This window comes from Phyllostomus hastatus, unplaced genomic scaffold (assembly GCF_019186645.2).
Source record: "Phyllostomus hastatus isolate PE091 unplaced genomic scaffold, TTU_PhHast_1.1 phas_scaffold_11, whole genome shotgun sequence".
NCBI lineage: Eukaryota > Metazoa > Chordata > Mammalia > Chiroptera > Phyllostomidae > Phyllostomus > Phyllostomus hastatus.
The window spans coordinates 280,680-307,603 of record NW_025334005.1 but is presented as its reverse complement, the minus strand read 5'-3'; the positions used below and the strand labels follow the sequence as shown (position 1 = coordinate 307,603).

Sequence of the window (26,924 nt, the reverse complement as noted above, 5' to 3'; positions counted from 1 at the left end):
CGAGGGGGGGTGGCCCAGGGCGGAGGGGGCGCCGGCAGGAGTTAACAGGCTGGTCATACAGCGGCCTGCTCCGGCGGGGGGCGGCCCTGGCGGTCTTGCAAAGCTCGGCTCAGCACAGCGAAGACCCCACCAACTCCAGGACGGGCTCGTCAAGGGAGGCTCAACTCAGGGCGGGCTGTCTGAGTTGGGTCTTGAAGGGTGTGTGGGAGTTTTCCGGGGTGTAATAGCTAGAAGCACAGTGGGGTTTCAGAGTGGCCAGAGGGGCCCGGGCCGGGTGCGGCCGTGGAGGGGGCAGGGACGGACTTGGGTTTAGGCAAAGGCCGGGGACATCGCCCAGGAAGACGGACTTCTTGCTTGGAACTGGGACAGCGGAGGGGATGAGCGGCGTGAGTGAACCTCGGGGGCCCCCAGCAGCCACCCTGACCAGTGATCTGCCCCTTAACCCGCCCCCTCCAGGTGGTAGAGCCCCGACCCCGGTCTGCCCAGTGCAGCGTCCGCACCAACTTCGGTCCAGACTCGAGGTCCGTGAAATCAGGGAAGGAGACTGGAAGGGAGAAGGGGCAGAGGGGAACGTCCACGGCCACGACCAGGCCTCAACGGGACCCCGAGCACCCGCGAAGCCGTGACCCGCCCCCCTCGGCCCGCGCTGTCGTGGGGCGGGGCATCTGTGCGGACGTGGGGCGGGGCATCTGTGTGGACGTGGGGCGGGGCATCTGTGCGGACGTGGGGCGGGGCATCTGTGCGGACGTGGGGGCGGGGCCTGACCAGCGCCGCACAGCACTGACCTGGTTGTAGAGCGCGCAGATGTGCAGGGCGGTGTTCCCCGAGGCGTTCTGGGCCCCCATGTCCGCGCCGTAGAAGAGCAGGTGCTCCAGGTGCTGCACGTGGCCGTACCTGCAGGCCTGCAACGACAGCGCGCGCTGTGAACCCGGAACCGCGCGGCACGCACCCGGCGCCCGGCTCGACCTGGCGCTCGGCCCCTCCCTCAGGGCCCCCCAACGGGGTGGCCGACCAGCCCTCCCGTCCCCTCCCCCCCTGCCATTCTGGACCAGGGCCCCAAAAACACGCCGGCCCCCACCACACCCAGAGCCTCAGGGGGGCAGCGGGAGCCCGGGCTGTGCACTGATGGGTCGTGCTTGGCGATTCTACGGGGGTCTGGGAAGGGGCCCCCACCGTTCTTTCCATCGTCCCACCACTCAGAGGTACGACCTGTCTCTCCCACAGCCTCGGCAGCCAGCCCTGGCCGGGCTTATCCAAGCTCCCCCATCCCCATCCTGGGGGCGGGGGGCAGGTATGGAACAGTTAGGGTGGGCATGCACGGCTGCTGTGTCCAGGAAAGAGACCCCCACCTGCCTGCCTCTGGGCAAGCGGCAGCCCCCAGTGCTTTAAAATGCAACCCACCCACCGCAGGCGGGAGGGGCAGCCCCACAGTGCGGCCCACCCCTCCCGGAGCCCTTCCACAGGGGAGAGTGTGATCTGGACCCTTTTCCAGAACTTTCCTTCTGAGCCTGTGTCCTCACGTGTAAGTGGAGGCCCTACTCCTCATTCTCATGAGAATCATGGTGGGGGGGCAACGGGCCCCACGGGGCTCGAGTGAAGCTCAGCGCCAGGCCAGCACCCCCACCCGGTTCACAGGGAGCAGGGAGGCCCGGGAGGTGGCAGGCCGCTGTCCAGCTCCGGCAGAGGGCGCAGGACGATGCGTGGCCCTGGGCAGCAGGGTCCGCCACCAACGGACCCCTGGCCCCATCCCCCCGCACGTCCCGGGCACCTCAGGTAAGGCCAGCCAGCGATGGGCTGCACCACAGGCGTGACCCCCACGGTCCCACCAGCTTGTCATCGGGGTGACAACCTGGATGGGGAGACAGGAAAGGCCAGGAAAGGGGGTCCTGACCCAACGTTTCCCAGGTGGACAGGGACGAAGGCCCCGGTGGGAGGGAGACCGCCGTGCAGGGGCAGGCGGTGGGTGGCGGGAGGCCCAGTGGCCACGTGCTCCGATCGCTGAGACAGATGGAGGGGGGTTCCCCTTTGCCTGGCCTCCGGGAAAGAGCTACATCTCGCCAATTAATAGTGAGGACAGATGACATGGGAGATATTGGAACTATTAATTGGATTACTTAAAGAAAAACAACCTGAGAAACATCCACTTATAATCGTTATGTCTCCAGAAAAATGATCTCATTAATTTATGGAGCAGATGGTTGCTGCGGATAACATGGTTTGTACCTGCCCAGTCCCCACGGGCCCCTCCTGGGGCAGCAGTGTCTGCATTTTCCTTCGGGGCCCCCTGAGCCTCTCTCAGAAGCCGGGGGGCACCCCCCACCCCGCTGCTGCTCGGGGACCCACAGCTGGGGCAGTGAGCACGCACCACCCCAGGAGGACCGGGAGGGCCAGAGGCTAGAACGTTTGTCAGAAGAATTAAGAAAGCAAAGTCCTCTCTTCCAGAATGGCCAGAAGGAAAATTGAGAACCCCAGAGCTGCTGGGGGCTGTCACTGCAGAAGGGGGACCACATGGGAGCAAAGGAAGGGGGGGAGAGAGAGAGAGAGAGAGATTGAGGCAGCCAAGGGGACACTGTCCGAGCCCCTCTCGGCTACAACAATGCTGGGACTTTTCCGGACATGGAGACTGAGCATCATTTTTATTGTTCCTTCAGCAGTTTGAATTGGGATCCTTGTTCCTTAAGTCAAGGAGCCTCAGCTGTCGCACGGTCCCAGCGGCTGCTCGGGGGCAAGCCCTGGCTACAGCGTAATCTGATTGTCCCGCCGCCAGGAGGAAGGGCACTGCATCAGCGTAAAAACAAGGAGCGCTGGGTGCAGACTCACTGCTCCCCGTCACCCCCCAAACCAGCTGTGTGAGGTTTCACATGGGGTCGGTGCACGGCGCCCCTCCCTCCTCACCCAGGGTCACAGTGGGATTGGTGCCCAGGGGGGAAGCAGAGCCCCTCACTCCGAGCGGAGGGTCCGAGGACCGGCGGGCTGGGGGGCTTCCTTCCCCTTCCACACTCTCTCCAGCAGGAGGTTCACACAGGTTCTAGAACACAACACTCTCCCACCATCCGCAACCTAAACCCCGCCCACTTGCTCAAAGCACATCCGCCCCCATGCTGATTCTGTGCACGGCCACTGTCACCTGATGGAGGCGGTGCTCTCAGGGGGAGCAGCCGCGGCGGGAGGGGTGGGGGGCACCCAGGGGTGGTGACCAGAGGGGCCAGTAGACTGGCTGCTGAGTAAGTAAATGAAGGACCACGAAGCCAGCTTCTCGTGACCAATACGACGCAGGAGACAACCAGGGCAGACACAGGGCTTTCAACACACAGAGGCGTAACAATGAAAGTCTGTGGACACACGTGTACACGGGGGCACACGTCCGGAACTCCCGCTCCTGAGCACGCCTGGGCCCAGCACCAGCCCGGGGGCAGTGAGCACACCTGAGGCCCAGCTTTGGGCTCTAAGCACCACTCTCTGCTTGAGAGAGCCAGGCTCCCTGGACAAGCGGCCGGTTTCGGGCTGGAAAAGAAGGAGAGCCACAAGGACAGTGCTCGAAACCCAGTGGGGACATGTCCCAAGGACAAAGCAGCCATCCCGAGGGGCTCCCCTTGGCCGACGCAGACCACCGTGACAGAGCATGACCTGCTGAGTAAACTGTTGCTGATAAGTGAGTCGCCAGGAAGAGAAAGCTCTTCCTGAGAATGGGAAGCCGGCTAGCCGGTGAAGAAGAAAAGGCCGCAGGCAAAATGCCCAGTGAGCAATTCACCCGTTCACTCACTCATCCAATCACTCACTCACTCATCCATTCACTCACTCACTCACTCACCCAATCACCCACTCACTCATCCAATCACTCACTCACTCATCCAATCACTCACTCACTCATCCATTCACTCATTAATTCATTCATGCAGTTATCAGTCCATTCATTCACTCATCATTCACCCATTCATCACTCCCTCATTCATCTCATTCACTCATTCATCTCATTCACTCATTCATCTCATTCACTCATTCATCTCATTCACTCATTCACTCACTCGTCACTCATTCACTCACTTGTCATTCACTCACTTGTCATTCACTCACTCATCCATCACTCATCCATCACTCATCCATTCACTCATTCACCACTCACTCATTCACTCATTCACCCATTCGCCACTCATTCACCACTCATTCACCCATTCGCCTCTCATTCACCCATTCGCCTCTCATTCGCCACTCATTCGCCACTCATTCACCACTCATTCGCCACTCATTCACCACTCATTCACCACTCACTCATTCACCCATTCGCCACTCATTCACCCATTCGCCACTCATTCACCCATTCGCCACTCATTCACCCATTCGCCACTCATTCACCCATTCGCCACTCATTCACCCATTCGCCACTCATTCACTCATTCACTCATTCGCCACTCATTCACTCATTCGTCGCTTGTTCCCTCATTCACTCACTCACTCATCACTTGTTCACTCATCACTTGTTCACTCATCGCTTGTTCACTCATCATTTGTTCACTCATTCATTCACTCACTTGTTCACTCATTCATCCACTCATTTACTCATTCATCACTCATTCACTCATCACTTGTTCATTCATTCACTGATCACTTGTTCACTCATTCATTCACTCATCACTCACTCACTCATCACTCACTCACTCATCACTCATTCATTCACTCACTCACTCACTCATCACTCATTCCTTCACTCATTCTTCACGCACTCATTCCGGTGGGAGCTGGGGGCAGGGAAGGTGTGTTGGTGGACCTGAAGCTACTTAGCAAAACTACAAAGTGAATCCTCAAAGTTCTCAAGTTGTGAGGAAGCATTTGGGTATTTTCCACTCCCTTCTTTATACTCCTTTGTTGCTGAAAGGTTTCCGTGTCGAACAGGTGTTTCTCTTGTAATCAGGAAAAATACCAGGGTGATTGATGGGAGTAACGACGGGTAAGATCTTTTGCAGATGTGAGCTCAAGAAAGCGCTCTTCCCAAGTCAGCCTGCAGGGGGCGCAGCACCCCAGCCGTGATGCAGGGAAACGCTGGGCCTGGGCCCAGCAGACGGGGAGAGTAGACCAGCTGCCTGTAACACCTGCGGGCAGGCCTGGCTGTGGGCGCCTGGGATGCCTGCACAGGAAGAGGAGCCAGACAGCTGGGAGGAGCTATCCACACCCCAGGGTGCTGGACAGACAGAGGGACAGACTTGAAAAGCAGAACCTGGACACCCCAGGACTCCGAGGTGCTCTGCCTGAAAGGGCGGAGCCAGAACCAGCCCTCTGTCTGCAAGCAAAGCCCGGCTGCCCCTCGGGCGCTGCCGAGTTAGGGGCGGCTTCTGGCTGAAAGCCTGCAGGCCGGATAAAGAACCCCCCGGGTGTTGGCGGAGCGGGAGGGGGAGGGAGCAGGCTCAGCCCCCCCACCCCCCACTGGCCCTGTGGCCTTGGGCAAGCCACTCACGGCCCCCGCCCGGCCTGTTAACATCTGAGAAGGGGAACGGCACACACCTCTGCTAGGGTGGCTCCCAGGTGTGAAGGGCGGTGCACACGCAGTGTCTGGGGCCCTAGCGGGGAGGGGGGAGGGCGAAAATCTAGGAGGAGCAGCACGGCCGACCAGCCTCCGGTCTCTGTGGGCACCTGGCGTCCCTCACGTCACTGACAGTCACCGCAGGTGAGGACAGCCAGGCTCGGGAGGCAGCGACTTGCCTGCGGTCCCTGTGGTCGCCTCCCTTGGATCGCCAGGTGCTTGCACAGGACAACGGGCTTTCCCAGACTGGGGAAAGAGACCCACCACTAGAGGGCAGTGGGCCATCTCCGAGGGGGAGGCGCCAACAGGAAGCGAAACGGGAAGTCAAGGACCCCAAATGCAGAGCTGGGGAGAAGGGGGGGAAGGCGGGGAAGGGCAGCCTGGGGCCAAGAGGCTGGGCGGCCTCGGTATTGGGCGCCGTGATCCACGCCACCGGCCCAGGAGCAGAACCCCGCGCAGGAGCCAGCACCTCAGAGAAGGACAGCCAGCGGGTGGCCGCCCCTAAAGACCAGGGCGGTGGCCGCCACTGTCCCGTGCATTAGACGAGGAAAGTGAGATTTTCGAGAGCGAGGCCTCCGTGGGCAGAGAGGCGGGGCTCGGCTGGCCGAGGCCGGGAGCTGAGGCCAGAGCTCCGGGAACTCTCCGAGGTTGGGACGCAGGAGCCTGGGGGCGATGCGGCTGGGCCTGGGCTGCGTTTGTCGGCCCCCTTTCCTGTGTCCCTGGTGCTCTGACGCTGGGGGCGGGAGGGGGGGAGCTCGCTCTCCTGCAGGGACGACCCCTCCTGTGGTGAGTCAGTCCTGGGGATAGTGAGGACCTTGCCCCCCAGGACGCTTCCCAGGTACAAACCAACCACCCAGAGCACGGGCCACGACCACCTCGCCCCGTATCGGATGCTGACATTGGGGACCACCGTCCCTGCCCCAATCGCCCCAGAGCAGGAACTGGGTGCCCACCTGGGTGGCAGAAACTACGGGCTCTGCCGTTGAGCACGCAGGGGCTGAGCACCCAGGTCTGTGGCCAGAGAGTATGGGAGGCCCTGCTGGCGCCCACCTCACAGATGAGCACCCTGAGACCCAGGGGGCAGGCGTCACGGCCCATGCCCCTGGGCACCACCTCCAGCAGAAACCCCACTTGCCCCACAGGCCTCGGGGTGCTGATGAACCAGGACTGGCCAAGCATGAGAAAGGCCAGGCAGCGTGGACCTCTGCACCCCACAGCCCACCTGCTGCACCTCGGCACCCCTCGGCCCTCTGACCACTGTGTGTGTGTGGGGGGGTGCGTGACCCTCCCGGGGGGGCAGGACCATAAGGTGATGGTGGTGGAGGGAAACAGACTGGGGATCAATGACTGTCATTGCCAACAGAGAAACACAGAGAGTGGTCAGCCCCCTTCCTGTCCCAGCCTGTCCCCTCGGCCCCCAGCTGGGTGTTTCCAGTGTGCTCCCCCAGACCTACTGTCCACCCTCCTCCACCCAGAGACCTTGACCTTGGGGCCTGCACCCCTGGGCTCCCCAGCTGGCTGGCTCTGGCAGGCCTCAGCCAATAGGAGGGCGGGAGAAGGGCAAGGCTGGGGTATTTCCCGGGGTCCCTCCAGCACACACCTCCCTCCTCCTCCGCCCGGCTCCCCGGAACCTGGGGACACAATTTCCACTCCGTGACCTCGGTCCCTGAAAGTCGGTCCACCTGAGGCATCGGGTGGATTTCGCTTCTTGCCAGGACGGCAGCTGACACCCCTCAACCCCACTGTGGCCAGGAGGGGCCTGGGAAACAGGCCTCCTGAGTGCGTAGAAGTGGGGCCTGGCCCTGGGTCACCTGCACCCCGAACATGCCTGGCACCTCGCTCTCAGGGGCGCCCAGGGCAGTGCGCACCTGCAGGGCTCACGACGCCAGTCACCTTGCCGTGCAGAAATGCGACAGTCCTGCCTGACCTCCCATTTCCCCCAGAGGAGTCAGAAACGTGTACTTCTGGGTAAATATCCCCAGCTATGGAAACGCCGGCAACAGACCCGAGTGTCTCGGGGACCGGGCGCCAGGCCCACGGGGCGCCGGGCCGGCCGCTACCTGGTGGATCTCGTGCCAGCCGTTCTCGTCCTCGCAGCAGACGGCCGCGCGCTCGTGCAGCAGCAGCTCGCAGCAGTAGGGGTCGCCCCCGACGATGGCCGTGTGGTACAGCGGCGTGAGGCCGTAGCTGTCCTTGTAGTCCGGGGAGGCGCCCAGCTCCAAGAGAGTCTGGAGAAACACACCGGAAGTGCGGTCACGGCTCTCACAGCCCCTCGGGCAGGCAGGGAAGCCATCCAGGATGAGGCTCACGGGCCACGCCCCCCAGGCCACCCAGCGCCTTGGTCCTGGGGCTTTCCCTGGGCTGTCCAGCGAGAGCGATGTCCCAGCTCTAACAACAAGGTTTCCAGCCCCGCAAGCACATGGCGCCAGGCACACAGGGCGAGCTCCTACGTCTGGGAGATAAGGAGACCTCACTGACATGAACCAGGGTCACCTGCCTGTGCCCTCTGACCCCTGTGCACCCGCGGAGAGCCGCACGACAAAGACGTCATTGGTAGGCAAAGAAGGAAAGGAGCTATTGGACCTGCAAACACGGTGCCCTGTGTCTCCGTGTGCGTCCTGGGGGAGGGGGACAAGCAGGGTCGTTCTGAACACATGACTTCTGAAGATGACCCTGGCAAGGTACGGCTGACGGAAGCAGAGAAACCCGTGACCTTGGTGAGAAGCACCACCTCGGGGTGGGCCCTCAGCTGGGGGCCCCCTCCCCCATCCTGGGGCTCTGATGGGAGGGGGTTGGGACATCAAACTTTTATCCACAGACAGGGCGCCAGGCCAGGTCGAGGGCACGCAGGAGGGTGGGCAGGAAGCGGAGTGGGAAATCCGCACCCCAGCCTTGGCTCCCCAAGACCCGAGGGCTGTGGGGGAGCAAGGTGGGCTCGATGCCCACGGGCTGGGCCTGCAGCCTCCCACCAGGGAGGGGTCAGCACTGGCCTAGCTGGCTGTCGTCAGCCCGTGAATGACACTGGAAGACTGACCCCGTGACCAGCCGGTGCTAAAAGCAAGAGCACCCCGCAGACAGGGGAGGGGATCCAGGCCGCACTCCCGAGCTCCAGGTGGAATAATCCGGGGTCGCTGGGGGTGACTGCAGTGAGGCCCGGAGGACGGGACGGAGGGGGTGTGACCGCGCAGACGGGCTGAGACGGTACCTTCAGGGCCACCTGGTTCCTGGCTCGGGCGGCTCGGTGCAGGGCCGTCATCCCGTCTTTGGCACGGAAGTCCAGGTGCGCCCCGCCGTTCCTCAGGGCCTTGATCACCTCCGCGGGGTCGTCCAGCTGGGCCGCCAAGGTCAGGGGCGTCTCTGACGGATGCAAACACACACACACCCTTGGGGACCGGCACTCGGGGGACAGCAGCCAGGTCACAGGACTCACTTGAAAAGGGGCCCTGGAGTGCCACCGCCCCCACCCGCCCGTGACCCCCACAGTCCACGCAGTCAGCCAGCGGGGCTCAGGCCTCGCTGTGGTGCTGGCAGCCATGCCCGGGGTCACGTGCAGATGGAAACGGGGGCGGAGGCTGGGTTTCCATATTGTCACCCCATGGGTCATCCCAGCGCCCCACCCAGCAGGAGCCAGAGAGCTGACTGCCGGATGTCCCCGGGCATCTCGGAAGATGCGGGCCTGCGGCGGCCGGGACCCAGAGAGACACGGAGTCGTGCCCCGGGAGCTCTCGGTCTGGCCGGGCAGAGGCCCGAACCGCCCTGGTGACAGGGTGAGATGAAGGACCCACACACCCGGTGGGACGGAAGCCGCCTTTGAGGGGAGCGGGGTAAGAAGGGCCCGCCCCCTGGGCAGGTGACCCCGGACCAGCGTGCCACTGGCTGCCACGGAGGATGCCAACATCCGTTACAATGTATCCTTCCTCCCGCTCGGTCTCCGTCACGGGCCCCCCACCGTCACTGCCAAGGCAGGCGCGATCCTGTGACGTGGTCGGCCGGAGAGGAGTGCCGTCACAGACAGGCTCCTGGCCAACCGGACAGCGTGCGAGGCCCCGGGACCAGAAACGGGGACCGTCAGAGAGGAGTCCCTCTGTCGTCGAGCGCGTTCTCAGAGCAGGCTGGGCCCCCCGACAGCAGCCGGACCCCCCTCCGACCACCCGCCGCGGCCACATCCTCAGGAGAGGCGCCCCCGCCCTGAGTTTAGACGGAGACCCCCCTCTGTTCTTAGTCCCCGCATTCCCTGGTCTCCCTGTACTGGGCTTTATTAACCCAGGGCGTTCAAATGCGCCGTGGAAGCCTCCCTGCCTCTCGGGTGTGCGTGGGGAGAAGTGGGGACTCAGCCCACTCCCTGCCGCTGGCCTGTGGTGTGGAGCCCGGCCCGGCCCTCGTGTGCGACACGCAGTTCATGCCTCGTCTCTGACGGGGACCACACACGCCCCACGTCCCCAGTGACACCGCTGCTCGCCACTGCCGCTGAGCACGGGTCTGTCGGATTCCTAGGGGAGCAGCCACCTCGGGCCGGGGGTTTAGAGAAAAGTGGGGATCTTCCGGGATGAGAAAGGGACTGTGGGGACAGGGGTGGGGACGTTTCCTGCACAGAGAACACCGACAGGGCGACAGAGGCGCGGCCCAGCGAGGGTGTCTGAGAGTCACAGGCTGTCGGGGCTCTGCACGACAGCCCCAGCCTGGCCCTCCCGCACAGGGCTCTCAGGACTGTGCCTCCAGCCTCAGGGGACGCTGCTGGTGATGTGAGATTTGTGACTGTCACAGCAGAGGGGCGGGGCTACTGGCATCTGTGGGTGGGGACTGGGAATGTTCTACGGTGCAGCGGACAGCACCCAGCATATAGAACGGCCCAGCCCCCCAGAGGGGTCTTACCCAGACACAGGAAAGGGAACCCTGCCGTCGGTGACAACGGGGATGGACCTCGAGGGCACCGTGCTCTGTGAGGTGAGTCAGACACACCGAGACGAACCCTGTGCGATCCCGCTGGTGGATGGAATCTGAATGCACGGAACTCACACACACACACACACACACACACACACAGACAGGACTGGCAGCGGGTTGCCACAGGCGGGGCGGGGGTGGGGGACAGGTGAAGAGGTCAAAAAGCACAGACTTCGGCTCTAGGACGGAGGAGTCCGGGGGTGTACCAGCTAGCGCTGCCCTGCGCCTGTGAAAGTGGCTAGGCGAGCAGATCCCAAACAAAGGTCGCCTCCTGAGAAAGTGAACCGTGACCCTGCGAGGGGAGGGATGACAAGCCGACTCACGGGGGGTCGGCCACTCCGCAGTACACACGGATGGCGACTCATGACGTCGTGTGCCTGACACTCACACCACGTCACCTGTCAGTCAACCCTGCCGCAGTGACACCCGGGGAGAGAGAAAACACGAGATTCGAGGAAAGGTAGTGCTCACTTGGAATTGTTAGAAAGGGAGAAGAAAGAGAGGGAGGGAGGGAGAGAGAAGGAAGGGAGGGAGGGAAAGAGAAGAAAGGGAGGGAGGGAGGGAGGGAGGTCCAGTCGGGAACTTCAGCAGTGGGACTCTGAGTCTCTCGCCGCTGCCTCCCGCACGAACAGAGGGACTTGGCTTCCAGCAGGGGGCGCAAGACCTTTGCGTGTGGATGCCTGTCTCCCCAGGCTGGCTGGCAACAGCTCCACGCATGCTACCATTCACTCCTTCATTCATTCATTCGTTCACTCATTCACTCACTTAGTCCAGAGGTAAGTACAGAGCACCTGCCGGGCACGGGCAGGCCGCTGGGGACGCCGCGGGAGCAAACACGGCCTCCTCCAGAGCTCACGGAGCAGCGAGAAGGCCCTTTAAGAACCCAGGAGCGTGGGTGCCGCCCACACACACACACACACACACGCGGGTGATCGGAACACAGAACCGCCCGGCCTCGCCCGGCCCAGTCCAGGGGAGGCCCCACATCCGCTCTCACCTCCAGTGTCCAGGTCGTGGAAATTCGGGTCCAGGCCTCGGTCCAGCATCTTCACGATCTTCTCCACCGAGCGGTGCTGAATGTAGTCCATGCATTTCTTCAGGTTGGTCTAAGGAGGAAAATAAGAAACAAGGCTGTCCCCACGAGAGATGCCTTTCGGAGGCCACGGGGAGGTTCCTTGCAGGGTGCCCCCAGGCCTCCTCCGCGGAGGGGAGCCGCCCCTGGCGGGTGCACCGCCGACCCCGGGGCTGGCGGAGCAGCGGGGCCCTGCCCCGGGGTCCCCAGGGGGAGCACGGAGCCCGGCCCGTGGCAAGCACGGCCGGCCTGTCCTGGGAGAAGCCTCACCGTTCCCCGTCCCTGCCGAGAGCCCCGGGACGGTCCTCTGCTCTCTCAGGGGTGAGTCCCGTGGACACTGTGAAAGGGGACGGTGTCCAGGGGCCGCCCAGACCCTCTGACTCCGCCCCTGACGAATGAGGCCCCTGGACCTGAGTCTGCGCTGTCTCATCCCTTGCCTGGCAGCAGCCTCGACGGAGGACCCGCGGGGCAGCTGCTCCCTCAGGCCGATCCACCTTCGGGTGAACCCCGTGACCACGTGGCCAGGAACAGGGGGGCCTGGTCACCAAGCGATTCAAGGTGACGGGAGGCATTACCACCTCATGGGCTCGAAATGACCGTAGGTCCCTGAGGGGCAGGGACACGTCCCCAGCTGTCCCTGTGCGTGTCTTCCCTCGGCAGCTCACGCAGGTGGCGCAGTCATTGCACAAAGGACGGCCGCTGAGACCTGCTTTGGGGCCGGCGCCTAGTTGGCCAGCAAGGGACACCCCTCCTCCCAGAAGTAGGGGGGCATCCGGAGGGGACGAGCATGAAGTGGGTCCCCCTCTACGGAGTGACAGTATCCCCCTCCCACGTTGTCCTCTGGCAGCCCCTCGTGACACAGGAGAGGACGGCGGTGTTTAAGGGGGGGCTCTGACGGACACCCCGTGGGGCCATCTGTGTGGTCACGTCGGGCGGGAAGAAGAACCCTCTGCCCGGAGAGCTGCCCCGATCTCAGGGGAGGATGGACAGATGGACGGACGGACGGACAGACAGAGCGCCAGCCGTGTGGGCGACGCCCGCGTACCTTGCTGTGGAGCTTGGCCAGCTGCTTCTCGTCCAGATGGGCCTGTTTGTACACCCGCTTCTTGTATCGGAACTGGCACGGGGACAGGCGGAAAGGACACGTGAGAATGCCACCCAGCCCCTCAGAGGACACGCAGCCCTCCCCGGGCCCGTCCCCGGGGCCAGGCTCCACCACAGACCCGCTGGGGTGACAGGAACTGTGAGCTGTGTCGGCCCACGGGGCCCGGGACACGCGAGGGGCAACCTCTGCGGAGATCCTGCGGCCCCTGGGCCAGGAAGCCGTGAAAAGAAACGAAGGCTTCCGTGTCCTCCGCTGAGGAGCTGGCCCGCCCGCCTGCTGGCCGCCCGCGGCATCACCGGGGCTCACCGAGCCTCCATGGCCGTCTGCCTGCCCTTGGGGTGGCCTTGGCACCACCACACACACCCAGGCTTCTTCTGCATTGTCAGCCTGAGTTAAGGCGGCGTGAGAAAGCCCCGGCCTGGTGAAACCACCTCCTGCCGCACTGCGGCCTCTGCCGGGGACTGGGGGGCCACGGTTCACACCCTTGACCAGCAGCCTCTCCTGTGAACTGCGAGTCCCAGGAACCGGGGGTCCCGTTTGCTCAGATCGAGTGACTGTGCCCCAGAAGAAGGCATGGCCTCGCGGCCACCTCCTGATGCCCCGGCACCTTCCCCTGTGGCCTCTCCCAGGCACCCTGACCCCTTCTGGAGGGGGAGGTGCCGGGCACGCTGCGGAAGGCTCCGGAAGGACGCTCACGACGGTGTGGGAGTCCCCGAGGTTCTGAGCTGAGACCCGTGTTCCGATGCCAGCCCCACCACGGGCCTGCCGGTGGAATGCCTCCGGCTGGACACCTCCCCCGGCTCAGGTGCAGTCCCCTCATCCGCCACGTGGAGATAGTCCATTCCGTTCAGGCCCAAGAACTGGGCGTGAGTTTCCAGGAACAGAACTGGCACTGGGCAAATGCTGTTTTACCCCTCCACCCCCCTCACCCCTCCAGTCCCCGGACCCCGTCACAGTCCGAGGAGCTTCAACAAGAACAGGGGAGGCGACAGCCCCCCGCCTGAGGCCGAGGTGTTGGCAGCCGGTGAGCTAATCCTGAAACCGAAAGTCTAATCCCGTATAAAGTTTCCAGAGGGACAACCGCATTCTCCTCTGCTCCAAACAACACAGCAATTCAACCACAGGAAAAATTCCTTTGCCGCACGGACCGAAACTTGATTTGTGCGTGCCAAAGTAAACCAGCGGCGAGACGAGGAAGTTCTGTGGACGGCCGGTGGGTTCCTGGAGGCAGGCGCCCACCTCCCGGACCCGGCCTGGCGGGGGGCGGGACCTCTGCAGGGTCCCTCCGCCCGCCTCCTGACCCCAGACTCAGCCGGGACAGGGGTGCTGCGCCCCACATCCTGCGGCTGCGTGCCTCTGGTCCCTGCGAGTGACGTCAGGAGATGTCACAGAGGTCGCTGCCATGGGCCTACGCCTAGACGGTCGGAGGGAATTCCAGTGGGTGGGCTCTTCCTCCAGTGACAAAAGGGTATGCCAGGGCCCATGGCTCTCGCCGGGAGGTTGACCTTGGCTTTGCTTTTGTGCCCACGACATCTCTGACTACAGAGTCACCTCCCATCGCGGAGGCCGCAGACCCCACGGAGGGGGCTCCCATGCCTGCCGCCGTCCCCACTTAGGCAAAAACAAACACGGTCACTAACACCAGTGACGTGTTCTGCGAGAGGAGACATGACCACTGCTGGCTACTCGTGTGACTGTCCCATCACATCATGTGGAAAGGCGACATGTCACCTTGGGGTGCAGCACCCAGGGGTCAGAAAGGTGGGGGCTGGGGTCACACCTCACGGGGACACGGATGAGGCTGCCAACTCGCGTGTCCGCGCCAGGCCGGCCGCCACGGAGGCCCGAGGGCCGCTCAGAGAGCCCGCTGGCCGTTCCAGGGGCAGGAACCAGAAGGGAGGTCAGGCTTCTGCTAACCACGGGAAGGCCACTGGCTGCCACCGGCCACCCCGGGCCTGAGGGCAGGAAGACGGACTCGGGCGGCAGTGGCGAGACCCACTTGCATCCCCGGGACTCACAGGTCCTGACAACGTGCACCTGAGTGGGACCCGTGACGGGCTCACAGCGAGACGCCGGCCCCGCCAACCCGTCCCATCTGGAGCCAGCTAACAGACGCCTAAGCGACGCACAACGGCCGGCAATGCCCAGCCCACAGGGGCACGACCCCCAGACCCCAGACCCCAGACGAAGGTTCCCACGGGGCCCCGGGCGCAGTACCTCCAGCGAGGGCACGCCCTGGCCCGCGGGCTGCGGGTACTCCCGCAGCAGCCGCTCCTCGTCCAGGAACTTGCCGTCCCGCCCGTTGCTGGCCGGCTGGAACAGCCCGTAGTTCAGCACGTCCTTCAGGCTCTGGTTCAGCGAGCACAGGATCCGCTGCTTGGCCACCCACACCGTGGCGTCGGGGTTAAACCGGATGCACTTCTGCAGGGAAGGACACAGACACCCGATGAGCGGCCCGGGCGCCCCCTGAGCAGCCCTGCGGGCGGGGCACGTGGCCAGAGACGGCCAAGGCCTTTCCGTCCTGGACCCTGAGGCCTTTCAGGGTGGAGAAGGAGGCCCTCTTGCCTCTGGCAGATGTAAAACCTGCCACAGGTTTGTGCGGCCCTGACCTTGCCATGGACTCACGTCTCCAGGCATTAGTTATACCCCTGTCCAGTCCACCCTGGGCACCCCTCCCACCTGCAGGGAGCATCTCACACCCCAGTGCCTGTTACAGCTCCGACGGCTGACCCCCGCCGCCTGCCCGGCAGAGCATGGGGGCCAGCGGGTCCAGCTGGCGCCCAGAGCCGCACGCCTCACGAGTCTCCCGGCGGCGCTGCCGCTGCCGCTGCCACTGGCCCGGGAACCCGCTTGGAGAACCGAGACTCGAGCAAATGAGAGCGTGACCGTCTTTACATCAATTTCAGGTGCAGGTGGAGGTCCCGACGGGTCACCTCGCGGGTGGGGAAGTCCAGGGCACACTGCTGGCCGCACGCCAGCGCCCCCAAACCACAGAGGAAGGGATTGTGGGAAGCGCAGATCTCACCGCCAGAGCTGGTTTCTGACACAGGCCAACCGGGAACACTCCCAAACTGGAGCAGCGCCACCCAGCTGGGGTGACTCCCGTGCCCAGGTCCCTTCTGCAGGACGCCCCCGTAGGCCGGGACCGCACACGCCAGGGCCCATCCGCCGCAGGCTGGGACGCTCTCCCGAAACCAGCAGGGGCTCAGGACTCGCTCTGTCCCCGCGAGAGCCCTCAGAACTGCACGGAGATGGGCTGACTACGAGGCCAGGACCCATTGTCCACGGGGGTTTCTGCAGCCCCCAGGGTGGGGGGGCGGGGCAAAGGGCCCCCCACTGTCCTCCCAGCCCAGGTGGGCTCCGCCCTGCTGGGTACGACTTCCCGATGCCCTCGAAGGAGCTGGGTTCAGCGGGCGGCCAGGCCCTACCACCCCCCCCAACGGGGAAACTCGACCCCTTTCCTGTGAACACTCCCGCTGCCCCTCTCCGATGTCAAGGCCTGAGTCCAGGGTCACACGCGGGCGACTGCCGTCCCCGGCTGAGTAAGAACACGGGACGTGCCACACGGGAGCCCTGTGTGCTGGGACCACCTGGGGCCAGTGGTGACACGCCCGTCCCCGTCGGCCTCTGTGTCCAACCACACGGACACCCGGGTCAGGTCCCCCTGGAAACCAGGCCTGAGCGAGGCCCGAGGCTCCCCGCTGGTGGCCGGCAGCGGCAGGCAGGGCCCCGTGAGCGGGGGGAGGGGGATGGGGAGCGGGGCGCACATGTGGCACTCACTGTAGGGGTCCCAGACACCGGTGCCGCTGCCCCGTAGTGGCCGGACTGGGGACGGAGTCTGGGTGGCTCACGGGCCACCCTGCACAATGGAGACACGTCCTGCTCCAAAAACACTCAGGGGGCTGCCTTGAGAAACTTCTAGAAGGACCAGGAGCTCCCAGGCCAGTGGGCTCAGGTTTGCCTCCCAATCACATTGCCAGCCTCATGGTTCTAAGCAGGTCGACCCGCCCACAGGCGCGGTCTCCTCGAGGGGCATCGGGGCCTCCCCTGGGCCTGCAGGGTGGGTGTGAGGACCCAGGGGGCAGAGGGGAGCCATGCTGGGTGGGCAGCACTGTGTCCCCAGGGGGGGTGAGCCCCACGTCCTTGAACCTGGGCATGTGACTTCCGTGGAAACAGAGCTTCGTGGGTGTGATCAGTTAAGGTGAGGGCACTAGAGGAGGCCCGAACTCAATGTCACTGTGTCCTTGCGAGGGGAAGATGGGACAGGCAACACAGGATGTCGTGAAGGTGGGAGTGGGTGGGGCTCCACCAGCCAGGGACGGGGAGGGACCCTGGGAGGGGGCCTGGAGCAGGCCCTCCCTCGCTGCCCACTGTGGAACCGGCCACACGGAGGGCAGCCCGGACCACAGCTGGGCGGTCCCGGGGGCCACTGTCCACATGAAGGGACGCGTTCTGCGGCGGACAGAGACCCCCCGGGCTGGGACCCAGCGGTGAACCCTGAAACTCTGTCAACGATGACACACGAAGCTTGAAACCAGAGGTCGGTGTAGAACAGAAACGCCGTGACCTTGACCGGAAGGCAGCCCGACCGGGGGCCCCGCCATCCGGGAGCGAGCCGGGCCCTCCGAGCTGCAGCACCAGCACAGGGCCCTGCGGTCGGCACACCAACTTCCCGACAGTCAGAGCCACACTGCAGCCGCCCAGCGCCACGGCAACGCGGCGGGCAGACCGTGGGTCCCCGAGGTTTGTAATCGCTAACTAACGCTCCCCTGTGGTCGCCAAGGTGACGGTGAAATGAGAGGCAGGGCCCCCTGGGGCAGAGTTCATTCCCCTCCCTGGGTCCCACGGTGCCGGCAGGCCCTCAGCAAGCGGAGGACCGGCTGCTGCCGGAGCCGACTGCCTGGAGCAGGAGGGGCAGGAGAACCCGGCAGGCGTTGGGTTGGGGGGGACGGCTGGGGGGACATTAGTCCTGAGCACAGACAGAAGGCGTCTCTGTACCCGCTGAGACGCAGCGTTCCAGGCAACGGCGGTGTCCCCAGCCTCACGGGGGGCGCGGCTCAGGGACCAGTCTCAGGGCCGCACCGAGTCGCAGAGCTGGGATCACGGGGTCCTCAAGGCCGAGCCAACGAGCTTCGGCCCATCCCACCATCACGGGCGAAGCCAGGAATCAGGAAGGCGGACAGGGCAAGGGGTCGCAGAGTGGATCCGAGGTGGGAGGGGGAGACCACGACTGCTTCAGGCGCTGCGGAACAGAGCCCCGCCCACCCAGCAGGGGTTGGTCCATGGGGGGGCAGAGCCGCAGGGAAGGAGAGCCGGAGCCGGAGCCCGCGTGAGGAGTCGCAGAAACCCACCGCCGGGCCACGGCGCTGGCCAGGAGCCTCGCTCCTGGGTGGTTTCAGGCAGAAAACTAAACACTGCTGAATCGGGGCCCCGGCGACACTGCCGCGTTCTGGGTGACCCTCACCAGCCTGGGGCAGAGGTGCAGGAGGGGCCGTCTGCTCGCGCCGGCGTGGCCTCTGGGCCACAGCCGGCTGGCCACACCGGGGCAGCGCCAAAGCCTTCCACAGAGTGTGCCAGGGCTCTAGCCCTGTCCCCAGACACCGTTTTCTCACAGAGGTTTACGTGGGTATTAGCTCTCGGTGTGAGCGGAAGGGAACACGGAGTCACGGAGTCAGTCAGACCTCCGTCCCGTGGGCTGAAGGGACCCCGGTGAGCGGGGTCCACCTCCCCCACACGTGACGCGTTACCCCGAGTAACATCTAACGGGGGGGCCGCACAGAACCCTCCCAGCACACAACACTGATGCCGGTCGCACTGTTTCTAATTATTCACATGAAAATAAAGCCTCTCGCCCGTTTAACGAGCTGGCGGACGGGAGGAAGGAGGACCCACGTGGTCGAGCCCCGACTGGCTCCAGTGTCCCCCTCCCCCGCCCCGGCTCTACGAAATCTGTGACTCGCTGATGTCCTGACCAACACTGTCGAGTGTGACCCCCGTTTCAGGGCAGGGCGGCTGATCATCCTCACCACGTCGCCAAGGGGGACAGAGGCAGGGGGAGCTGGGCGCTGGGGGAAGGAGGCTCCCTCTGGCCTGGGCATCCAGTCAGTAAAGCCACAGAGAAACCAGGTCCCTGCCTTCCCCCCGCCGCCCAAAACGGTGACCCAGGCGCATGCTGTGAAGGACAGAGCAGAGTCACAGATCCAAACCATGTGTCTCTGTAACACAAAAGGATGGATGGAAGGATGGAAGGATTGGAGGATGGATAGATGGATGCGTAGATGGATGAATAATGGACGGATAGAAGGATTGGAGGATGGGCGGACAGATGGGTGGATGGGTGGATGGATGTAAGGAGGATGGATGGGTGGATGGATGGATAGGTGGACGGATGGGTGGATGGGTGGGTAGACGGCCTGGGGGCTGAGCGGGGACCGAGGACTGGCTGCCGGGGGCCATGGGCTCCCCGCCGGGCGGTGAAAATGCCCTAAGACTGGGTGACGGTTCTCTCAGCCGTGAATTTGCCGAACCCCACTGGTTGGTAAACTTTCAACGGGAAAACGCACGGCATGTGAACGATATTCCACTCACCCAGAGCTGGGATGTCACGGGGGCAAGGTAGAGGGAGAGGGTCCCCTGACCCACGGCCTCCCCTCTGGAAAGAGGCCCCCGAGGGGACCAAGCACAGCCCCAGGAGTACAACGAAGAGGCCGCACTGAGGCCGCTCACCCCGACTCTGCTCTCGCCCGGGGGAGCACGCGCAGCTCTCAGCTCCAGCGGCCGAGAGCAGCATGTTAGATGTGTCCCCAGCAAGGCGCCCAGGTGGAGCGCTCCAAGGGAATGAGCACCTCCTGCCCGGGCCTTCTGGAACCTTCTCCCCCAGCGGAGGGCCCCCCGGTCTGTGCAAGAGAAGAGAACAGCCGTAGGACTTGGCTCTCGCTACCGCGCGGGGACACGGGCTCCTGCAGGGCCCGACGGGCGAGACCCTCCAACGGCAAAGACCCAGGAAGCCTCGGGTCCGATCGCGAGCTCGGAGGTGTGTCTGCGCCAAGAGCAAGACGGGGTCAACGACCTGAAGGAGGAGAGCGAACCGCCTGCCCCAGGAGTTCTATTCTGATACGCGGGACGCCAAGGTCACCTGCAAACAAAGCACATCTGACAGTCCACGTGGAAGCGAGTGATGGATGAGGGAGCGTCTGGGTCAGCTGACACCAGGGGGCGGGGCCATGGGGACTGCAGGGCCAGCAGGGACCGGGGAGCCTGCTGCTTTGCGGGAGAGTTTGAGTGTGGGGGGAGGGTGTGTGAATGGCAATAAGTTGACCTTGAAAGGTCAGGCCAGCGGCTGAACTGCTTTTCCTAAATGCGATATCAAACTTGAGGTGCGTTTACTTAATAAATGCAAGCATGTAGTAAATCAAGCACAGGGAAACTCACTTTCCTGGAGCTCCTGCTAGGAGGCGGGCCAGGGCCCTGGACCTCCGCTAACCGGTCAGGACGCACAGCAGGGACACGCACGTGGCTGCCAGCTTCAGCGGAGCCAGCTTGGAGCCCCCCATGGGTGGACGTGGGTGCGGGTGGACGTGGGTGCGCACAGGCCAGCGCTGGACACGCCCAGGGAAGACCCCTGCAAGCATGTGGCTGTCCCACCACGTCCTCTTCCGGGCTCTACTTGGGACGCAGCACTGCCGTGGGTCAGGGACCGGACTGCTGTGTCCCGGGGCCAGCCTCGCCCCCACTTCCTCACTCACAGTCCCCAGAAAGACAAACAACACAAGAACCAGTTTCCATTCATTTTGGCACATGCCACTTGCTCAAAAGGCCAAGAGCATGGACCGGTGTCAGCACTCGCTGCCCAGGAAGCCCTTTGTGCTTCGGCGATGACCCAGAGGGCAGAAGGAAGGCGGTCGCCACGTCCCCGGGGCCGCCCCGCCCGCCCCTCCCCGCACCAGCAGCCAGCCCTACACCACTGCTCTCGCTGCAAGGTTTCCAGCTTCACCCCACCGGACATGGAGCCTGGGAAAGAGAAGTCACTCAGCGAGGCTGACTCGAGGGGCCACACCTGGGGCAGAAGGGAGGTTCTCCAGACCCTGTCCTCCCGCAGGTGAAGGGGCACCGGGGTGAGGACCCCCTTGGCACAGGACTCCAGCACCCGGCTCCCTGCCCAGCTACAGGACTCCGCCCACAAGGGCCTTTTAGGAGACACGGGGCTCACCGTGCGCAGAGGCCCCCCTGCTTGCGGGGGGCAGGGGGCTGCTCCACAGGCTGCGGCGGGGGTCCCACCCGAGAATGGAGAATGGGACAGGCCCCCTGCACCAGGCCCCAGCCCACGGCATTCAAGACCATCTCCGCAGAGAGCGGGGAGCCCGGGCCCCCTAGAGGACCCAGCACTCCCGCCCCTGGGCCCTCGCGTCTGAAAGGCTGACGGACCGCCAAGGCCGACTTGGCGCGGGACACGGGGAAAGTCCCCCCACACGGTCAGAGTCACGGAAAGACGCCCAGCTGCGGACACACGGCTGGGGCGCGGCGGGGAGAGGCGGCGCGGAGGCCACCACGGAGACGCTGGTGGGGGAGAGAGGACGCGGTGGCGGCGAGGCACGTAGCACCCAGACGTCTGCCTCCTCCGTTCCGGGTGGAGATTCGCCCCAATTACAGGGAGAGAGATCTCCGAGAGTGACGGTGATGGAAAACAGGAAGACACAAAGCCTCCTCCACAAACAATTCAAAAGAATAATTTTCCAAAAGAATGAGCACGGGGCTGCGGCAGCAAATGGGAAGCGGAAATAACGCCGCCACAACGAGGCAGGAGTGATGAGGAGCGGCAGCGTGCGGTGGGCCCGCCGGAGAACGCAGTCCGGGAGAACTGGGGTGGGGGGGCCGCCCTGGGGGGGCACTGCCGGGAGGGGAAAGCCATCGGGGAAAGGCCAGCGGGTGAGAGAAGGAGACGCCGCGGAGGAACGGCTGTCCGTCCCTGAGTCGTGAGCCCAGCCGGCAGCCAGACCCGGAGCTGAGGATCAGAAGGGACCCCCTGAAACAAGAGACCCGCAGAACCTACAGATCAGGAGGTCGGAACGGCCGGCACCGAACACATCCTGCTGCAGAAGCTGAAGCCGGCCCTGGCTGGTGTGGCCCAGGGGACTGAGTGTCGGCCTACAAACCAAAGGGTCGCCGGTTCGATTCCCAGTCAGGGCACATGCCTGGGTTGAGGGCTGGGTCCTCAGTTGGAGGACACACAAGAGGCAGCCACACGTTGATGTTTCTCTCCTTCTCTTTCTTCCTCCCTTCCCCTCTGTCTAAAAATAAATAAATAAAACCTATTTAAAAAAAAGAAGGCCAATTCTTCAGGAATACAGTAAAAAAATAATAATGAATCAAGGCACCGATAAATGCACCCAAAGGAGTAAGAATACCAGGAGCAGCACCCTGAGGACTGAGGGAGGAGGGCTTGGGGACGATCCCTCGAACTCGCCCTGCAGACGGAAAGGACTCGCGAGCCCGGGGGACGAGAGTACACGGCGAGGCACCCAGCTCTCCTCCTTCGTGGACGCCGTGCTGGGGGACTGGCCTGCTTGCTACAATGCACGTGTGACGCCAAATCAACCCACGTGACGCCGCTGACCTCACTGAGAGATGCAGAGCAGCACCAGGCGTGCATCACCGACACGCACGCTGCCCGAGGCTACCTCTGCGTCCTGCCCTGGCCGGTGAGCTCAGCAGGTTGGAGCGTGGTCTCCTGCACCGCGAGGTCACAGGTTCAATTCCCCATTGGGGCACATACAGGAGGCTGCCAATCAATCTCTCTCTCTCTCTCTCTCTCTCTCTCTCTCTCCTTTCCGCTGTCTCTCTCCCCCTTCCACCTCTCTAAAGCAATAAAAAAGTGTATCCTTGGGTGAAGATTAAAAAAATATAACAGCTGAAGATGCATGCCTCTGCAAAGCAAAAACAGAACGGCGCCCTTGCTGCTGTCTACCTCAGGCCCCTCTGTCCCTGCCCATGCTTCTCGTTGGTGACTTCGGCATTTAGGGGCCGCCGTGTAGCAGGTGCAGCCCCGAGGGAAGCCAGGGTGGAGGGGGCAGGGACTGGTCCCCAGGGTTTCCCTCCGCCCCTCACCCGCTGGACACACAAGGGACCCTGAGGAGCACCCCAGGGTGCCAGGGGAGGGCCCGGCTCCTGCCTGGAATTCCGTGGGTCCCCAGGTCCACGTATAGCAGAGCCTCCCCCACTTCTTCCCGGCCGGTCCCCAGGGCCGAGAGGATGGATGGAACACCTGTGTGTGAAGGGTTGGAGGTCAGAGGTCGGAGGTCCGTCTGTTACAGCCGACAGCTCCACGCACTGCAGAAGGCTCAGGGAGAGCACCAAGTGCCCATCGCCGGGAGGTGGGGGGAGGGGAACAAACACGAACTGAGCCTTCGCCCTCCGGGTTCCGGGATTGTTTCCTTTAACTCACAGATTCATTAAGAAGCCATCTGCCTAGTAGCAAATCGGCCTTTCCTTCCCCGTCTGCTTCTCCTCGCACAATCAAACAGCGGGTCTCACTGTGGGTGTGAGGGCGGCATGTGTGGTTTGTGTCTGGATTTCCACCTGTACATCATCACCCCATCACTCATACCCCACCAACACCCATCACCCCATCACTCACACCCCACCCAACACCCAACACCCATCACCCCGTCACTCACACCCAACACCCAACACCCATCACCCCATCACTCACACCCCACCTAACACCCATCACCCCGTCACTCACACCCCACCCAACACCCATCACCCCGTCACTCACACCCCACCCAACACCCATCACCCCGTCACTCACACCCCACCCAACACCCATCACCCCGTCACTCACACCCCACCCACTACCCCATCGCCCCTCACCCAGATCACCCCCTTCACACCCGCCCTAGACCATACGGAAACCTCCCTCGTCACCATCGGGGCGGTCCACCCCGCACCTGGAACAGAACCTGCTCACCCCCTGCTCAAGCGCTGAGCAGATGGAAGTCCAGAGGACAGCCGGGCAGCATCACAGACACACCCCCGAGAACCACCTGGCACCCCGGAGCAGCACCGCCCCCCACAGGAGCGTCTGAGGGTCGCCCCGGCGACCGACCCGGGAGGAGGGCGGGGCCCACCGTCTGCTGCAGGTCCTGGATGAGGATGCGGATGACCAGCGTGTTGCCCTGGCTCTCCCCCGTCCTGGCGCTGCCGGGCTTCTGCGCCGTGGCCCGGATGGTGTCGTAGATGGTCTCCTCCTTGGAGCTGTCCGACTCGGAGCCCACGGAGTCGTCGGAGAAGCTCTGGGCCATCTCGTCCTCGCTGGACGTGGGGCTGCGCGGCATGGCTGCCCAGCGCCTGTGGGAAGGGGGGGCGTGAACGTGAGAGAGCGAGCAGGGAGGGGGGAGGGGGCAGAGGGGAGGGGGCGACTAACACTGGAATGGGTGTGCGCTCAGTGTCTCGGCCTGCATTTGTCGCTGTGACCGCCGGCCGAGCCACCTGCCCGTGCAGCGCACAGATCTTACAGGCAGTGGGAACACGGCACCCCTCCACCAGCGGAGCCCAAGCCCGAGCATGAGCCTGAGCCTGGGCCAGAGTCCGAGCCTGAGTCCGAGCCCGAGTCCAAGCCCGAATCCGAGCCAGAGTCCGAGCCTGAATCTGAAACCAAATCTGGGCCCGAGCGTGAGCCGGCGCCAGGCACAGCGAGCACTGGGCGGGGCCCTGAGGCTCCACTGGGCGGGGCCTGAGGCTCCCCTGGGCGGGGCCTGAGGCTCCACTGGGCGGGGCCCTGAGGCTCCCCTGGGCGGGGCCCTGAGGCTCCACTGGGCGGGGCCTGAGGCTCCGCCCGGCGCTGGGAAAGCGGCCTCGGAAGGAGCCGCACTAGCGCAGCCCTGACCACAGTTCACAGGGACTAACCCAAGGGCCGCTGGGGCAGCTAGAAACTTTCCGAGATAAGGACAACAGCTCCTTTTTGTCTGTCTTTGAGGAGGGAGCCGCAGGCAGGGACGAAGGGCAGCGTCAGGTCCCCGAGGGCCCACGTTCGCGCCGCAGTGACCCGCCCGGCCTCACACACACCGAGCAGCGACAGGAAAACGTGCGAAAAACGAACCAAGAGGCGGGGCCGGGCTCAGAAGTGACCTCGTCTCCAGGCCCGGCGGTGAGCAGAGCCCAAGGTCGTGAGCCAGCTGAAGCCAGGGCCTCGGAGCCCCCTGACAGTCCGTGGGAGCTGGGGGGCAGCCCCCGCCCCGGTCCAGAGCGGTGAACGCTCCCCAGCAATGAGTCAGGTCAGGGTGCTGGCTCCGCTGGGCCGGGCTGGCAGCGAACACGCAGAAGGACACCGTGAGGCCCCCACGCCAGGCAGGGGTCAGGGGAGGGTAACAGCCAATGAGAACTGGGGGGGGTGCCCGGAGTGGGTGGGGGACGGGCCACACCAGCAAGAACGCCTCTCTCCGAGGGCGCTGCAAGAGAGGTCCAGGCCACACACGGAGGAAAGACACACAGGATCCCGCCCTTGGTTAGGGGCAGATGCCGGCCGCCCGAGCGTCCAGGGCCTGGCTGGGTAAGGCGTGCGCTCTGGTCCCACGACCGCCCAGCCGTGGCAGGGACCGGGCCCAGCTCCGCGTGGGAGGGGGGGACCCCACACATCACATGCCCGAGCTCAAGGAAAGTGTCTCCCAGGAGGAGGCCAGCGCCGGGCACGTGTGCAGGCGGGCCAGCAGGAAGACGCAGCTTGGACCACCAACGGGGTGGACATCTGTGGCAGAGACAGGTGCCCCACTCGGGGACGGCCGTCTCTCGGGAGGGCTGCTAACTAACCACTTGCAACGTTCTATCTCCTTCGCGCGGTGCCAGCAGCTGTGACAGGAGGTGGGACTCTGATAAGGCTGCAGCCACATCACCTCCATGCTTCTTCCCTCTGCGCTGGAAACGTCTCAGTAGGAGGGCGCGGGGGCGGGAAGACGCTCTGCCTGCCGCTGGCCCTGCCTGTCAGGGAGGCTCGGACCCGCCTGGGCCGGACGCAGCTGGCCGTGCCCCAGTCTGGGGAGACCACCGCCCACTGTCTGTTTCCAGAGCTCACTGAAGGCCAGCAGACATCCCGGACAGTGTCCCCTGTGTAGCCTGCCCAGTGGGTCCTGGGACCAGGTGTGCGTCCACTGTCCCCCCAACTTTCATGGGGACTCCCCAGACACACGGGCACAAGCAACACTCAGCCACGGGACCACAAAGGAGCCCGTCCAGAGGTGTGCCCTGCTGAGGGCGTCCAGAGACCAGGACAGGGGCGGAGCGGGGGGAGGGGAGGGGCCCCCCTACGGCTGAGTGGTCCCGGGCTGGGCCGGGAGAAGCGGCTGGGACCGTGGCCCACGGACACTGCTCTGCTGGGCCCGCCCGGGTCTGCAGCGTGTGGCAGTCTGCAGGCTCCCCGCGCAAACACGGGTTTCTGGATCATCCCGGCAGTCGGGAGGATGCGGCAATGCCGGGGACTGCCGCATGGCCGCTGGGGGCGTGAGAGCCCCGCAGGGACCTCCGGCCCGGCACGCCCTTCCTTAGCAGTGTTCCCGGAACCTCCCAGACTCAGCACCCCCCACCCGGGTGCACTGGTGTGACCCTGCCGCCCCTTTGCCAGGAGACAGACCCGTCGCTGCCCTCCAGCTGCTCCCTTCTCGGTCCCCAGACTGTCCTTCAGGCCAGCCATGGGGGCCACCGGCCAGGCAACCCTCTCACACAGTGGATCACCCCAACCACCCAGGACACCTTTCTTCTTTAAAATAAAAACTCCAAAGTTCACCCTGGCCTGGTTCTGACTTAAAATGTCAGAGCAAACGGGAAATCCCGTCTGCACCGGCCAAAGGCCTCTGTCCTCCCAGCCCCCTGTGCCCCCCAGCCGTGGACGCGCGAGGCCGGGGGAGGGCAGAGAGCGGTGGAGTCCGAGGCCGGGCTCCGAGTCCGGTTCCGTCGGACCTCGGACCCACCCGCTGGCCACACCGTCCGGTAACACTTGTGCCATGAGCCCGCTCACCCACCAGGCAGGCAGGAAGATGCCCATGCCCGACGCGGTAACACAGCTGGAGGTGGCGGTGTGCCACGCACACGTGGGGTGACACGGCGGTGATTACAACACACACATGTGACCACGTGGTATGACGGTGTTGTGAGGTAGTACACGCACTTCTGTGTGAGTCGTGGCAACGTGGCACAACACGTGATGTGAACATGAATTGCACACGCATATCACGCCATTACACGCAGGCGAGTACTCCCCACGATGCCCCACGGAAGCAGGGACACCGGCTCTCCCCCCC

The 26,924-nt window shown here is 64.2% G+C and overlaps 1 protein-coding gene across 1 annotated transcript in view; it reads right to left on the bottom strand.

The window, feature by feature from the left end:
• SHANK2 (SH3 and multiple ankyrin repeat domains 2) overlaps nt 1-26,924 on the bottom strand; it is a 297,330-nt gene that overhangs the window by 245,162 nt on the left and 25,244 nt on the right. The window contains exons 2-8 of the mRNA XM_045854859.1: nt 23,763-23,982; nt 14,854-15,057; nt 12,577-12,648; nt 11,457-11,565; nt 8,721-8,872; nt 7,576-7,743; nt 786-902 (exon numbers count right to left, since the gene is read on the bottom strand). Of these exons, the coding sequence (XP_045710815.1) occupies nt 786-902; nt 7,576-7,743; nt 8,721-8,872; nt 11,457-11,565; nt 12,577-12,648; nt 14,854-15,057; nt 23,763-23,969 (1,029 nt within the window). The 5' untranslated portion in view covers nt 23,970-23,982. The remainder of the gene's footprint in view (nt 1-785; nt 903-7,575; nt 7,744-8,720; nt 8,873-11,456; nt 11,566-12,576; nt 12,649-14,853; nt 15,058-23,762; nt 23,983-26,924) is intronic.